This window comes from Stenella coeruleoalba, assembly GCF_951394435.1.
Source record: "Stenella coeruleoalba genome assembly, chromosome: 9".
Taxonomy (NCBI): Eukaryota; Metazoa; Chordata; class Mammalia; order Artiodactyla; family Delphinidae; genus Stenella; species Stenella coeruleoalba.
Window position 1 is genome coordinate 54,990,423 of NC_137155.1, and position 15,972 is coordinate 55,006,394.

A 15,972-nucleotide genomic window follows, 5' to 3' on the forward strand; every position below is an offset into this window, starting at 1 on the left:
ACTGGAGAATCCAATTCCAAGCTCATTTGTATGGTTGTCAGGCTTCAGTTCCTTGTCGGCTCTTGGCTGAAGGCCTCTGGTTGGGACTGCTTACACTGTAGAAGCTTGCTTCCCCCAGACTGAGAGAGAACCCAAGACAGAGGCCAGTCTTTTATAACCGTTTATAATCTTATGATATACCATCACTTCTACCATTGGTCACAGAGACTAACGCTGGTACAATGTAGGAGGGGCCTTCCCAAGTGTGTAAATATTATGATGCAGAGATCACTGGGCACACTGGGTGGTAATAGCCACATGCTTATTTATCTATAGATATCTAGATATCTACCTATATCTCTATAATATCAATTCAGCTCTTGCAGAGGTTGTGGAACCTGGTACCTGGTAAACAACTCTTGCATTAGGTCAGCATTTCAAAGGGCTACACCCTGGGTGTGAGGGTGAACTAGAAGGAAAACTGTTCTTACGAGGTCTGTAGCCTGACTTCTTTTCTGGTTGGCCAAGGGAAACCTAAAATTTTGAATATGGAATAAGGAATTCTGTTGCCTTCAGCCACCTGGCAAAACCAAATGAAAATTCTCTCTGGAAGAAGATAAAATCAGACTAGATCTCAAATTATTTCTACAATAAAGTTTTAAGATAAAGTGCTCGGCAAAGAAAGAAAGATAACTAGATACACAATATGAGTGAGAACCAGCAGAAGCAAGGAAGAGGTCATAGGGACTCCAGATTTTAGAATTATCAGACAGACTATAAAACATTTGTTTATTATGTTCTAGGGATAAAAGACAGGCTTGAAAATTTTAGAAGGGAACTGGAAAGTATATTTTCAAAAAATATGACATAACAAATGTGAAAAAGAATCAAATAGAAATTTTGGAACTGATAAAAACAAAAGAGAATACAAGATTAAAAATATAATACAGGGCTTCCCTGGTGGCGCAGTGGTTGAGAATCTGCCTGCTAATGCAGGGGACACGGGTTTGAACCCTGGTCTGGGAGGATCCCACATGCCGCGGAGCAACTAGGCCCGTGAGGCACAACTACTGAGCCTGCGCATCTGGAGCCTGTGCTCCGCAACAAGAGAGGCCGCGATAGTGAGAGGCCTGCGCACCGCAATGAAGAGTGGCCCCCGCTTGCCACAACTAGAGAAAGCCCACGCACAGAAATGAAGACCCAACACAGCAAAAATAAATAAATAAATAAACTGCTGTTAAAATAATAATACAAAAAAAAGAAAAAATTTTAAGAGGATACAGTTTTAACATATAATGTACTTTTCGTGGGGTCCCAGAAGGAGAGAAGAGAGAATGGGGTAGAAGCAATATTTGAAAGATATAAGTCCAGAGATTCAAGAAACCCTGTGATTCCCAAATCTGTAAAAAACCAAAGACAAAGATAATAACTTAAAGCAAAATGAGAAAAACACATTCGAAGACCTTTTAGACAGTTAAGTTTTCTACAGCAACAACAGAAGCCAGAAGACAGTATATGGATAGCTTCAACGTACTGAAAGAAAATAACTGTCAAGTTAAATTCTTTATCTGGCAAACATATCTCTTAAGAATGAAAGAAAAATAAAGACATTTCAAACAAAAACTGAGCTTGCTACCAGCATATCCACACTGAAGGAAATTCTGAAAGGTGTTCTTTAGACAAAAGGAGAGTGATTCCAGATTGGGAGATCAGAGACGAAGTTAGAGATTAACTCATTTTTTTAAAATACATGATCGTATTGGCATTTTATTTATTTATTTTAATAAATTTATTTATCGGCTGCGTTGGGTCTTCGTTGCTGCACGTGGGCTTTCTCTAGTGCAGCGAGCGGGGGCTACTCTTTGTTGTGGTGCACAGGTTTCTCATTGCAGTGGCTTCTCTTGTTTCGAAGCACAAGCTCTAAGTGCGCAGGCTTCAGTAGTTGTGGCATGCGGGCTCAGTAGTTGTGGCTTGCAGGCTGTAGAGCGCAGGCTCAGTAGTTGTGACTCATGGGCTTAGTTGCTCCACGGCATGTGGGATCTTCCTGGACCAGAGCTCGAACCCATGTCCCCTGTATTGGCAGGTGGATTCTTAACCACTGCACCACTAGGGAAGTCCCGAGATTAACTCACTATTGACCAGGGGATTTTTGCAGAAACTAATGCCCATGACCGGCGATTTTTATTTTGGCTGGCCAAAAATTAATTCTGTTATTTCACTATTACTTTGCAGGTTATTTACATTCAATAGTTACACCTGCCACACCTGTAAAGTCTTCTAATTTTCGTGAGATGTCTTCAGTCCACTCTTCTATAGAAGCAAAGGAGCATTCTCTAGCACCGTGAGTTTCATTTTTACTTTCCACATCAGAACCAATCACTAAGGCTTTTTGTCTTTTTCTTGGCCTAATATTCACATCGTCGGAATCAGAACTATATTCCGAAGAACTATCATCTTCTGAGACATTATTATATATGTTGCTGAGACAATCAGAGAAAGTATCTGCATAAAATTCACTGAAAAATTCCTCTTCACTCAAAATTTTGTGATGCGTCATTTTTGAAAAATTTACTTTTATAATATACACAAGGTTGGAACAAAAACCTAATGGAGCAAAATGTGAATGATAACAACAATCACAAGTTGTATAATGAACCCTTGATAAATGTTAAGCTCTAACAACTTCGCATGGTGATGTTAATTGTATCACTCTCTAAAAATGTATTAACATGTCTCCAGTCAATAATGTGTTTAAGAGCAATAAAATAGGTAAATATGTGGTTGAATCCAAATGAACACTGGTCAAAGAGTAATGTCCTTTGTAGTTGAAATATATACATGACAGCAATAGTATATAAGTCAATAGAAAAATAAATAAAATTGAAATATTCTAAGATCCTTGCATTTCCAGGAAGAGGGTATATTTTCTTTCTTTCTTTCTTTCTTTTTTGGCCATGCAGCTTGTGGGATCTCAGTTCCCAGACCAGGGATCAAACCCAGGCCCCTGGCAGTGAGAGTGATGAGTCCTAACCACTGGACTGCCAGGGAATTCCCTGTTTTCTAGGGAAACTAATAAGGTAATATATCATATTAAAATAGTATATTTTCAAAGTAATGGGAAAAATAAAGTGGTATTTAATTTTTTTTAAAAAGACAAGAAAAAAGAGAAAAATAACTTAAACAGGCAGGAAAAAAACCCACCACATTGTAAGATGGTAGAGTAAAACCCAATTAGATCAGTTGTTATATTAAATGAACTTAATTCTGTAGTCTTTTGTTGTTGTTTTGTTTTGTTTTGTTTTTTTAAATCTTGGTCAGGCCACGTGGCTTGCAGGATCTCAGTTCCCTGACCAGGGATTGAACCCAGGCCACGGCAGTGAAAGTACCAAATCCTAACCACTAGACCACCAGGGAACTCCCTAAATTCTGTCGTTTTTTTTTTAAAGCATTTATTTATTTATTTATTTATGGCTGCATTGGGTCTTTGTTGATGCTCATGGGCTTTCTCTAGTTGTGTCGGGTGGGGGCTACTCTTTGTTGCGGTGCGCGGGCTTCTCATTGTGGTGGCTTCTCTTGTTGTGGAGCATGGGCTCTAGGCGTGCTGGCTTCAGTAGTTGTGGCATGTGGGCTCAGTAGTTGTGGCTCACGGGCTCCAGAGCGCAGGCCTGGTAGTTGTGGCGCACAGGTTTAGTTGCTCCGCAGCATATGGGATCTTACCAGACCAGGGATCGAACTCGTGTCCCCTGCATTGGCAGGTGGATTCTTAACCACTGTGCCACCAGGGAAGTCTAATTCTATAGTTTTAAGACAAACAATTTCAAAAAAATTTTTTTTCTAAAAACAAATATTTGCTCTTTACAAAAGTGTATCTAAAGCATAAGAATGTTTGAAAGTAAAAGAATGGAGTAATATAACAGATAAATGTCTGATAAGAAAGATGAAGAAAAAAGGCACTAAAAATTCATGTGAAAAATGACAAATCATGTAGACACTGAAAAAAAGAGCATTATTTTATTGAAGATTTAGATCAAATGAAAATTCCTTGAAAAGTGAACTTATCAAAACTGACATAGGAATAAAGAGCAAACAAATAATACTATTTAAAAAAATAAAAGAGGGGACTTCGCTGGTGGTGCAGTGGATAAGACTCCGTGCTCCCAATGCAGGGGGCCTGGGTTTGATCCCTGGTCGGAGAACTAGATCCCACATGCATGCCGCAACTAAGAGTTCTCATACCACAACTAAGGAGCCCACATGCTACAACTGAGGAGCCAGCGAGCCACAGCTAAGGAGCCTGCCTGCTGCAACTAAGACCTGGTGCAACCAAATAAATAAATATTTTTAAAAAAGAATAGAAAAGAAAAAATTCTTTAAAATTAAAGAAATTGAATCCATAATTTAAAGTCTTCCCACAAGGAAAACTCTAGTCCCAGATGGCCCCAGTGGTAAATTGTACCACACATTTAAGGAAGAAATAATCCCAGTAACTAATAAATTCTTTTGGAGGACAGAAAAAGAGTATACTTATGTATATATATGGAACTGCAGCTTCAATTAGCATTATAGCCTTATTAAATTTAAAATAATATATTCTTATTCTCCTAAATCCATCTGTCTTGTGAATATGCCACATGGGTGATCTAAATGGGATGTGACAGGAATAATTACCCCTGCATTTTTCAAGTCTTGGATGGTGGCCCTGATACTAGTGTGCCTTCCTCACCCCCTTCTGCAAGATTTGACATTAACTTTATTTTGGGGAGAGAGGGTGCTCAATATGTTACTGAGTCCAAGTTCATACTGCTCACTGCATGATAGGCCAATAAATCATGAGACGAGTCGCTGGGGCAAGAAATAGCGACTTTATTCGGAAAGCCAGCAGACAGAGAAAATGGTGGACTAGTATCCCAAAGAACCATCTTCCCTGAGTTAGAATTCAGGCTTCTTTTATACTAAAAGGGGAGGGGGTAAAGTCCTGGTTCTGGTCAGACTCTGGAGGGGATGTGTTAATTTCTTCCTGCCTGCAGCCATTCACAGATAGGCCTGGTCAGGATGTTTCCTGTGAGCAAAACAATTTGTTGTTAAATTAACAAATTTTAGCTTAACGCTCATTACATGGAAGGCAGGATTCTCAGATGTATGCCATCATGTATAATTTAAGCTTATAGGCAACATCCCTTTTGTGATTAACTTGTAGCAATGGCAATAGAATTCAAAGCTTAAAGTAAAAGAAACAGATCCAATATGGAGTCAGATTTGTTCTTCCTTATTACAGTGATACTTCCACTGACCTCTTCTTTCTTTATGGGTTAGGGAGCCAAAGAAGGGATTCTGCCAGTTGCTGAGTTTATCTGTTCCAAAGACACACTCAAGAACTGGGGAAATAACTACAATTTGGTTCTTATCAGCTCCATCAAGAAGTAAACTTGGCCTCCCTCCTGGCCTCCCTCCTCTGACTGGTGGCTCACAATGGTCTTCTGGGTCTAAAGGGATTAGTAAGAACCATTGCTTAATAATCTTGAGATGAATAGGTATTTCCTTTTTTTGCAGTGCACAGTTATCCCTTGGATCTCTTTGTGAAAGTTTAGGTAGAAGGTTTAGAATAGATACTTGTTATTTGCTGGGTCTTTCCTCACCTCATTAATCAGTTTCACCCTCATTAATCATGCTCAGGAATTGTGAAGTAATTCTGACCTGAGTTTTGGCAAGGGATTATGACTCTGTTTTGGTGACTCAAGTTGGATCCTTTTTAGTTTTAATGTTTTTTTGTTATACACAACACATAGACCTTAGTGTGCTGCTTGTCTGTTTCAATCCTGAGTAACCCAAGAGCAACTGAGCAGTGCCCAACATCCTTCAGTATCAAACTCCTCTGATTACCCTCCCATCCTACTGCCTATTACAGTAGCCATTCCCATTTTGCCTCTGAAAGTGAGTGGTAAGCTTGGCTTTTGCTAACCAGGGATTCTATTATCCCCTTTAAAATCAGGGAACCCATTTCAATTCAGTATTCTCCCTTCAGTTAACAGATACTTCATTGTGTTTCAAAGAAGTTTGTAATCCCTTCACAAATTTATTTTTTAACCTTATAATTTATTGAGCTGTAATTCACATTCCATACAATTTAAATTATATAATTCAGTGATTTTTAATATAGTCAGAGATATGAGTAATCACCACAACAGTCAATTTCAGAACATTTTTATCACATCGAGAAAAACCCATATATTTAATTATTACTCCTCTGCCCCTCTATCCTCCCATGCATATCACCCCAATCCCCCAGCCCTAAGCAACCATTAATCTATTTTATGTCTCTATAGCTTACTAAATCCTGGATTTTTATATCAATGGAATCACGTAGTATGTGGTCTTTTGTGGCTTCTTTCACTTAGTATAATGTTTTCAAGGTTCCTTCATGTGGTAGCATATATTAGAACTTCATTCCTTTTTATGGCCAAATAATATTCCATTATATTGATATACCACAATTTGTTTATCCATTCATCCATTAAATAATATCTGGGTTGTTTCCAATTGGGACTATTACAAACAAAGCTACTATGAATATTCATGTACAGGTTTTGGTGTGAACATAGTCTTCATTTCTTTGGGATAAATGTCCATCAGTACAATTTATGGATCATATGGAAGTTGCATGTTTAGTTTTTAGGAAATTGGCAAACTATTTTCCAGCACTTGCTAGCAATGTTTGAATGATTCAGTTTCTCCATATCCTCACCAGCCCTTGGTGTTTTCACTATTTATTTTAGCCATTCTTTTTTTTTTTTTTTTTTTTTTTGCGGTATGCGGGCCTCTCACTGTTGTGGCCTCTCTCGTTGTGGAGCACAGGCTCCGGACGCGCAGGCTCAGCGGCCATGGCTCACGGGCCCAGCCGCTTCACGGCATGCGGAATCCTCCCGGACCGGGGCACGAACCCATGTCCCCTGCATCGGCAGGCGGACTCTCAACCACTGCGCCACCAGGGAAGCCCCTAGTTTAGCCATTCTGATAGATGTGTCATGATATTTCATTGTGGTTTAATTTACATTTCTCTAATGGTTAATGAATGATGTTGAATCTCTTCTCAAATGATTATTTGCCATTTGTATCCTCTTTGGTGAAATGTTTCTTTATGTCTTTTGCCCATTTTCTAACGGGATTGTTTGTTATTTTACTGTTGAATGTTTAGAGTTCTTTATAAATTGCAGATATTAGTCCTTTGTTATATATATGGCTTGCAAAATATTTTCTCCCAGTCTATAGCATATCTTTTCATCCTTTCACCAGCCAAAGTTTTAAATTTTGATGAAGTTCAATTTGTCAGTTTTTTCTTTTATGAATCATGTTTTTTGTGTCAAGTCTAAGAACTCAAGCCTGAATGAAGCACAGACATGTTTTCTCAGTAAGGTACATCACAGACTTCCAGCACTTAGGAACAGTGCACATGCACTATCTTGGGCCATTTTACCCAGCAAAATCACCAACAAAGGGCACAAAATGTGAAAAACGTGGCATGAAGTAGACTGCAAAAAGGACACATGTTTACAATATGAGAGCTGAGGCAAGAAGGGAGAGCATTGCCTTGTTCAACCTTAGCTGGGAACTCTTTCTCCTGGAGAGTTGATGTCTGTCAGTTTTCTGGTAGCCTAGTGGGGAAGGGAGCTGCACCTCTCAGCCCTCAGGAGTCACTGTGCTGGCTGTCCTCTTTTTGCCTCTATAGATCCATTTCCTCCTTCTTTGCCTTAGGACATTGTTATCTAAGAACTGCATCACCTGGGTCCCCTTGCTCTCTGACTTCTGGTTGGATTTGGCTACTTCTTCAGTCCCTGGTCTACAACTGCACTGAAAAGTGTTTTTATAAACTCAACACACATTTCTGTGATTTCTTCCTAACTGTATGCATTTCATGTTATTTCAGAAATTATCTAATTTAGGGATTGAAAAATATTAGTTTACTTTGATGATTTACCTAATAAGATCATAAAAATTTCAACTGCTTAGATATCCTATCTTGTATACATCCTATACATACATACATACATGTATATGTATGTATGTATCATTTAGTGTCATACCTATATATGTATGTATCTATATATACATATATTTGATACAGCTTTCACTACCTTTTATCAATGGAAAGGTTCAGCATGCTGTACACATACAGAATCATTATATGGTAGCAGAGTATATAATAAGAATAGTAGCTGCTAACACTTAATCTCTGTTATCTGTGAAGTAGGTACAAATATTCCCATTTTACAGATTGGGAAGTAGAGGCAGAGAAGTTCAGGAACTTTCCCATGGTCCATGGTGAGTAAGTGGCAGAGCCAGAATGCTACCCATGCAGTTGGACTCTCTAGTCCATGCTCTTAAACACTCCACCATAATATCTCTCAAAAGTTATTGCCTCCTAATAGGATGCTGATGCTGATATTGATGATGGCAGTATTGTGTTCCTATATCTGGGTCCAAATATTCATGTACAGAGGAGCTGCATTATATAGCACAGTTCTTGTGTCTTACCTACCTCACAGCCTAAATTCATTCAACAAATATTTATCTCTGTCTACCATGTACCTCTTCTGTCACCTTCAGTTATCTTCCCTCTAGTATCTTGTCTTTCTCCATAGGTTTCTTCTCTGTTTTGAGGTGTCTAGTGTGGGATGGAATTGATGGCTAGTGTATGAGCTTACCATCCTTTCTAATGAAACATATCTGGGAAGACCCCAAGGTTTGCATCCACGAAAAGACACTCCAAGGTGTTAAGAGGAATTGATCAAATTGTTCTCATTACTTCCTGAGTCTTATTTCAATGATGATCTTTTCAGTTTTATCGCAACAGCTACACCCATGTCTAGACTCTGATGCTCTGAACCAAACATTGACCTTTGTGCTGATCACTTGAGCTAGGATGGAATTTTTAAAAGTTAAACCATAGAGAGAATGGTAAGGAAATAAAAATTGAAAATACAAGTAGAATAAAAACAACTAATTCTACAACGTTTAGTTTCTGGTTCTATCATGGGAAGCTCTGTCTAAAGAAGAAAAGGGCATCTTCAGAGAATCTGATTTCATTGGTCTGTGATGGGGTCCTTTCTTTAATTTTATTATTGAATAAACTCCAAATATAAAAAGAATTAATGCTGTTCTGATTTCAAATCACATTTTACCTCTTGTCTTCAAAACTGCTGCATCGTAAGGCCTTGCTGGCACAGTGGGAGGAAGTGGCTATTGGCTTTGGGCTTTAATGCCAGTGTAGAGACCCTCAGGTGATGGAGACATCAGGAACGTGGCTCTGCTAGAGCGGTGTGTGTGGTAGAGGTGTTCAGGCAGGTACGGGCAGCAGATTTCTCTGAGATTTAGTTGAGCCAACAAAACAAAACAGAATACAAAGAAGTACAATTGAAACAACTTAATCATCAAATATTTATTGGGACCCTTTCTTTGTGGCAGGTACTGTTCTAATCCCTGGGATATGACAGTGAGTCAAAGTGCCTATACTCATGGAATTAGCATTCTGGTGGAATATATACCATAAAACATACGAAATTTTCTTAATTTTTCTAGATAAATAAAAAATAAGTTTTATTTTTAAAATAAATCATACTGAATTCTTTATCAGTGCATAACTTTTGCAACTGATATAAAAATATGAAGTGGAAGATATATGAATTTTGTAGTTTTTGGAACATTACAGGAAGAATTTCTCTTTGCTTTCCATTCCTGCCCCTTGTTTTTAGAGGATCCCAGTACTTTATTTTATAGAATCCTTTTAGGCATTCAGTTTCAATGTGCAAAATGATCCTTTACCATCTTGGACTGACCTTTCAACCAGGTCATCTGTTTCTTTAAGCACTCAATCAACAAAATATGCCACCTGTTTATATACACAGTGTACACAGTAAGTACTGTTTAGAAATCAAAAAGCCAAAAATAGCTCATATACTGAAAGGAAAAAATCCCCAACAATTTAAAAAGGCCATGGGGATACAATTTTCCTATCATTTGAAGAACTAGCAGAGTTCTTAAAAAGAACTAGGAGAGGTTTAAAAAAAAAAACTGTGTGAGAGCTGTCTAAATTAGAAGAGAATCAAGATTAGGAAGTCCATGGAATAGAGAAATGTTACATATAATTGGAAAATAAAGTAAAAAATCCAAGACCAGTGTTAGTGGGTGAATTATGTCCCTCCACCAAAAAAATGTGTATGTTGAAGTTGTAACATACAGTACCTCAAAATGTGACCTTATGTGGAAAGAGGGTGATTGCAGACGTAATTAGTTAGGATGAGGTCATACTGGAATAAGGTGAACCCCTAATCCAATATGACTGGTATCCTTATAAGAAAGAGAAATTTGGACACAGACATGCGCACAGGGAGGATGCCACGTGAAGATGAAGGTAGATCAGGGTGGTGCATCTGTGAGCCAAGGAACACCCATGATTACCAGCAAACTGCTAGAAGTCAGGGGAGAGGCGTGAAACAGGGTGTCTCACAGCTCTCAGAACGAACCAACTTGGCTGAAGCCTTCATCTTGAATTTCTAGTCTCCAGAACTGTAAGACAGTAAATTTCCGTTGTTTTTTTTTTTTTTTCCCCCAGCAAATACAACCAGAGAGAATTCAGACTTCCAACAGAGCACATGCAGGCAGTGAACAGGAAACACACACCAGGAGTACAGGTGCTCTGGGCTCTTAAAGGAGAAGAGCTAGAGAAAGGCTTTCAAAGATGAACTGCATTCCTAGTGCTCATAGTGAGAACCCGCAGAAGCTATGGGAAAGCTGTGTAATGTCTGTATTTACCAGGCCAAAATAAATGTACAGGTTATGCCGTAAATGTTCATGTTAGTGTCTTGTTACAGAAATTTTTCTTTCACTATTACCCATCTAAGTATTGGCAGAGTTTATATAATAGCTTCTGCAAGTCACTATGGATGGTGTGACTATGAAATAATGAGAATAATTTCTATAAGAAACATATTTTTAAATGTCTCATTGCTTTTCCATCATATGATATTTTTCAATCCCAGTCATTTTTGGTTGTTTTGGCCATGTGTTCTCATGACGCTGATGCAAATCTGTACTGAATTTAGCAGCCTTGGTATCTTGGTGGGCTCTCTGAAATACCTCGCAGTTCACGATTCTTAGCAAGTTCCTGGTCTCTTACAGACGCCACAAGAAGTTAAGATTGAAAAAAAAAAAAAAAAAAAAGAAGTTAAGATTGATTTGTAAGAGAAAAAGCCTGGACTCTAGGCAAAAGTCATTTCTGAGGTCAGTCAGCTCTTTTTGTTTTTGTGTAAAGTGATTCGGTTTTCTTGCTCTTGTCACTTGAACACATTTTTTTTTTTTTTTTTTTTCCAGTACGCAGGCCTCTGATGCGCAGGCTCAGTGGCCATGGCTCGCGGGCCCAGCCGCTCCGCGGCATGTGGGATCTTCCCGGACCGGGGCACGAACCCATGTCCCCTGCATCGGCAGGCAGACTCTCAACCACTGCGCCACCAGGGAAGCCCTGAACACATTTTTGAATTGGGTATAGCATTATTTTACCACTAGTCACTAAACACTTTTCCAGTTTATTTACTTTGCTTAAAAAGTGCCACATCAACTACTAGACAGCTTGGTACAAGGTATTGAATATAAGGTTGTCAACGCTGTGATGACAGGAGAACACAGAATCAGGGCATTCCTGAATTCCAGCTGACTGATGTCCCTGGGAGTCATGAAAACACTGGTGTAGTGACTGCTCTTTCACCGAAGCAATACTGGCTGTATTTCATTTTATTTGCTACACAATGATTTTCATTTGTTCTAAATAAATATTTCCAGTGTCCAGTTCAATGGCTTCTATGGTGAACTGAGAGGAAATTATTTCCTCTTAACAATCTGTTTGAAAATAAGTGAGCATTTTTATAGTTTGAGCAAACTGTTTGTGTGAATAAAGCAGGAACGAACATGTTTGTGCTCATGGAGAGTGTCCAGTCTACTTGAGTCAGGAAAGGATGGAGTTTCCTGTGGTGTAGTAAAACCCATGTTCTAAGGGAGGTCTTGCACATGCAAAGCCTTGGAGGCTTGCCTCATTCACCTTCAGGTAGAGCACTCAGGAAGCAGGGAAGAAAGAAACCCTAGGGACAGTGAGGAATGAATGAGAAAGGCTGGGCTTCCAATATTGTCCAGTAGCCGGGAGACACTGAGTCATAAAACACACTAGAAAGAATGGCTAATGGAGTAAATCAGAATGCGAAGATTGTCTTCGTGCTAATTAACTTCTTCTGGGCAGAAAATTCATTTTGATTCTCTTGGGTTCTTCCCAGTATGTGCCAGGTTGAGCTAAGGTGTAAGAATCAGTAGTTATGTGGAATCAGTGGGATTAAATTTTGAACTTCTGATACCTTTTTCCATGGACTTGATGCAGTTTAAGGAAATGTGGTATGAGTACTTCACAAAACGGTCATGTCTGCCCACTGTCCCTAGAAAATATCTCAGTAGGTAATCTGGGAAGGTCCTCAGACATTGTAACTGCTGCATGGGCAGGTATTATACTCAGAGGACATTGCCTTTAAATATTGTTAACTACAACAGTAACTATGATGCTAATAAAGCACTTATGTGCCAGGCCCTGTGCTAACTGCTTTATCCACAGAGAATAACCTGCTGATATGCATTTAGCCCCCAGGCCAGAGTCCAGGGCAAGGTGACCCCATGTTTTACTAATTTGATGTTGGTAAGAACTTCCTGAACAAAAGCCATTACATTTGTTTTCATTATATCTTGTTTTTGTTACAGAGACACCAAAAAGTAGAGATTAACTTGTTAATTTAGAAAATAAGTTCTAAAGGCCAAAAGCATGTTAAATCACAAAAAAAAGAACAATGAGGATTCGATAAGCTATTTCTTTCTGGGGATTGGTCCCCTTGATAGGAAGTAAATCTGCAAAATGTATATTGGTAGTTCTTGGGATCTTCTGGTTTTGTCTGTGTCCTGGATTTTCGCTTTGTGTAGAAGGGGTAAAGGTGGGAGTTAGGAAGGTAGGGAGAGGCCCCAGTTAATTCTTATCACTTGGGATTGAGGCCAAAATTTTCTTCCCCTCAGATTCTAGAAATGTATATTTCCTAGCAAATAGCATTAAGTTATAGCTGGTAATGATTTAGGAAAATGTTTTTTACTTTTGAGACCTGAAAGCTATGGACTCCGCGTGTCTTGTGTCTATTACATTATGAAATTTAATTTAATATCCTGTATATATTGCAAAGGTTATTTTTGTTTGTTAAAAAAATTGCAAATTATACCTTCAACTAAATTTTCAAGTTGTAACCCATTCAAGTTTTGAGTACAATGACCAGAATGTATATTTACTCCTTTAAATTAAGACTGTGTAGAATATAATTATAGTATATTCCTGTTATATTAAATGATTTATAAATATTACTTTTCATTTAGAGTCCCTAAATAGAGAAGAAATAATAAGGAAAAGGCAGAATATCAAACACTCACTTAACTACATACACATTTGAAAGGAATTCAGTTTCTCTTTGAATCATTCAGTTAGAGGCATGGGCTGTCTCTGAACTCAATCTTCCCTGTTGAGCAGGTCTACCAAGATTTTTATCAAAATCTTACACAGCTCTTCCAAGGGGATGTTTGAGGAGTTGAGGTCAAAGGAAGAGACTTTGGAACTTATCAGGCTACAAGCAGAAAGGTGATCCGAGAAAAACAACAACAACAAAAAGGGCTTTACTTTTCATGTCACTACAAAGAGAATTTGAAAAGTCCAAAACAAAGGTCTTCACATAGTTGCTTTTTAAAAAAGAAAACCCCAAACAACCTAGACTGTAATTTTAATAGCCTTTTGAGCAGATCTTTGCTTTAACTGAAACACAGTTTTTAAATGCCAGCTTAGTTATTTCTGGCTAAGATTGACAGGGACTCCAGTAGTATCAGGCACACCTAGTACTCAGATCGTGGATTCTCATACCATTCTCCAGTGGAAGGAGCTGCGCTCCTTGGAGAAATGGCTGCTTGTAGGGCTGGGGCAGGACATTAATAAGATGAGCCTGGAGTATCTTGTAGTGCCAGAAAGTAAGGAAGTGCTAAAAGGAAGGAAGAAAGAAAGAAAGAAAGGAAGAAAGGAAGGAAGGAAGGAAGGAAAGGAAGAGAAAGAACGAAAGAAAGAAAGAAAGAAAGAAAGAAAAAAAAACCCCACAGTGACAAGTGATGAAGTACTCAAAAACAAACAAAGAAAAAACCCAAAAAAATCCCTTATACACAAAACCCCACAATGATAGTGGTCTGGATATAGGAGCCAACTGAAAGAGCTCTCAATGGCCAATTTGAGTGACAAAATTAACAAAGTAGTACAGGACTACTACTAAAGTATCAAAGTATGAAATAAAATCCATGAGTCCATACTGATATAAATAAGTGATTAAATAAATAAATGAGGGAGAACACACACATTTCCCTTACAAAAGAATACCAAATAATTTATGTTGGTACTCTGCCCTCAAGAAGGTGGAGTATAATTCCAAACTTTTAAGTATGGGCTGCACACAGTGACTTTCTTCTAAAGAGTACAGGATGGAAAAAGGAGAAAAAAAGGTTAACTGCACACTGGGGGAAACTGGTAAACACTGCCTTAGCTAGGTAATCAAGGTTAGTGTCAACAGTGATGTTATGTTGATAGCATGTATATATATATATATATTTTTTTTGCGGTACGCGGGCCTCTCACTGTTGTGGCCTCTCCCGTTGCGGAGCACAGGCTCCAGACGTGCAGGCTTAGCGGCCACGGCTCACGGGCCCAGCCGCTCCGCGGCATGTGGGATCTTCCCAGACCGGGGCACGAACCTGCGTCCCCTGCATCGGCAGGCGGACTCTCAGCCACTGTGCCACCAGGGAAGCCCGCATGTATACTTTTGATAGGATGTGATGAAAATGGTAGTTGACCTCTGTGGTCTTCATCCCCAAAACACACTACTCCAGTCTAATCATGAGAAAAACACCAGACAAATCCTAATTGGGGGACATTCTACAAAATATCTGACAGATAATCCTCAGACTATAGAGGACATTAAAAAAATAAAAAAATAAAAAAAGGAAAGGAAAGTCTGATAAACTGTCACAGCCAAAAGGAGCCTAAGGACACATGACTACTAAATGTAATGTGGTGTCCTGGATGGGATCCCAGAACAGAAAAAGGACATTAGGGAAAACCTGAGGAAATCTGAATAATACTAATGCATGAGTATTGGCTCATTAATGTGACAAAGGTACCATACTAATGTAAGATGTTAATAATAGGTGAAACTGGATATGAGGTAAATAGGAACTCTGTACTATTTTCCCAGTAATTTTGTAAATCGAAAATAGTACTGAATTTAAAAGTTTATTAAAAAAAAGATTAGCAGGGAATATAATTGGGGGAAATCAGTAATACTGTTACTTTGGACTTGTACCAGCCTCTTCTCCTGCTTGTTTAAAAAAAAAACCAAAAAAAAACTTCTGTGAAAAGTCTCACTTGTCCTCACACTGTCTGAGATATACAGATGGCCAATATTTTTTTCTTGATTATAACAGGGAAGGAAAATATAGTTGTCTACTTACCCTACTGTTGAATTAGATGGTGTGGGCATCCTAGAATAAAAACAGGAAACAAACCCTAATTTATATTAAGGACTTTTTAAAGCTTACATTCCTGTTAGAAACTTGCTTAAGAATAAAGATGTATCCCATTTGCGAACTACAGTGTCTTTAAGATAATGATTTTGCATTTCTAACTTCTTCTAATGATAATAGAGCTCTGGTTCTTACTGATGTTCACTCTCATAGGCAGAGCACCAAAGTGTTCTGAGGTAGCCTGACACCATGCATGGGGTACAATTACATGACCTAAAGTGATCAGAGTGTGGCCTGGTTGGAGAAAATATATAAGTACGGTGTGTGCTTTGTCCCTTTGCCCAGGATTGCTCATCTCTCATGATAGTAAATGTTGCC

The 15,972-nt window shown here is 38.6% G+C and overlaps 2 protein-coding genes across 2 annotated transcripts in view; one reads left to right on the forward strand and one right to left on the reverse strand.

Moving 5' to 3' along the window:
* Positions 1 to 15,972, forward strand: part of LOC307191369 (uncharacterized protein) — a gene marked incomplete at its 3' end in the record, with an annotated part of 547,413 nt that overhangs the window by 5,368 nt on the left and 526,073 nt on the right. The window contains exon 2 of the mRNA XM_079931381.1: positions 2,212 to 2,320. The remainder of the gene's footprint in view (positions 1 to 2,211; positions 2,321 to 15,972) is intronic.
* Positions 2,213 to 15,972, reverse strand: part of SPMIP4 (sperm microtubule inner protein 4) — a gene marked incomplete at both ends in the record, with an annotated part of 29,873 nt that continues 16,113 nt past the window's right edge. Inside the window, 4 exon segments of the mRNA XM_079931942.1 lie at positions 2,213 to 2,583; positions 9,156 to 9,213; positions 9,217 to 9,337; positions 15,583 to 15,612. Coding sequence (XP_079788068.1) covers positions 2,213 to 2,583; positions 9,156 to 9,213; positions 9,217 to 9,337; positions 15,583 to 15,612 — 580 coding nt within the window.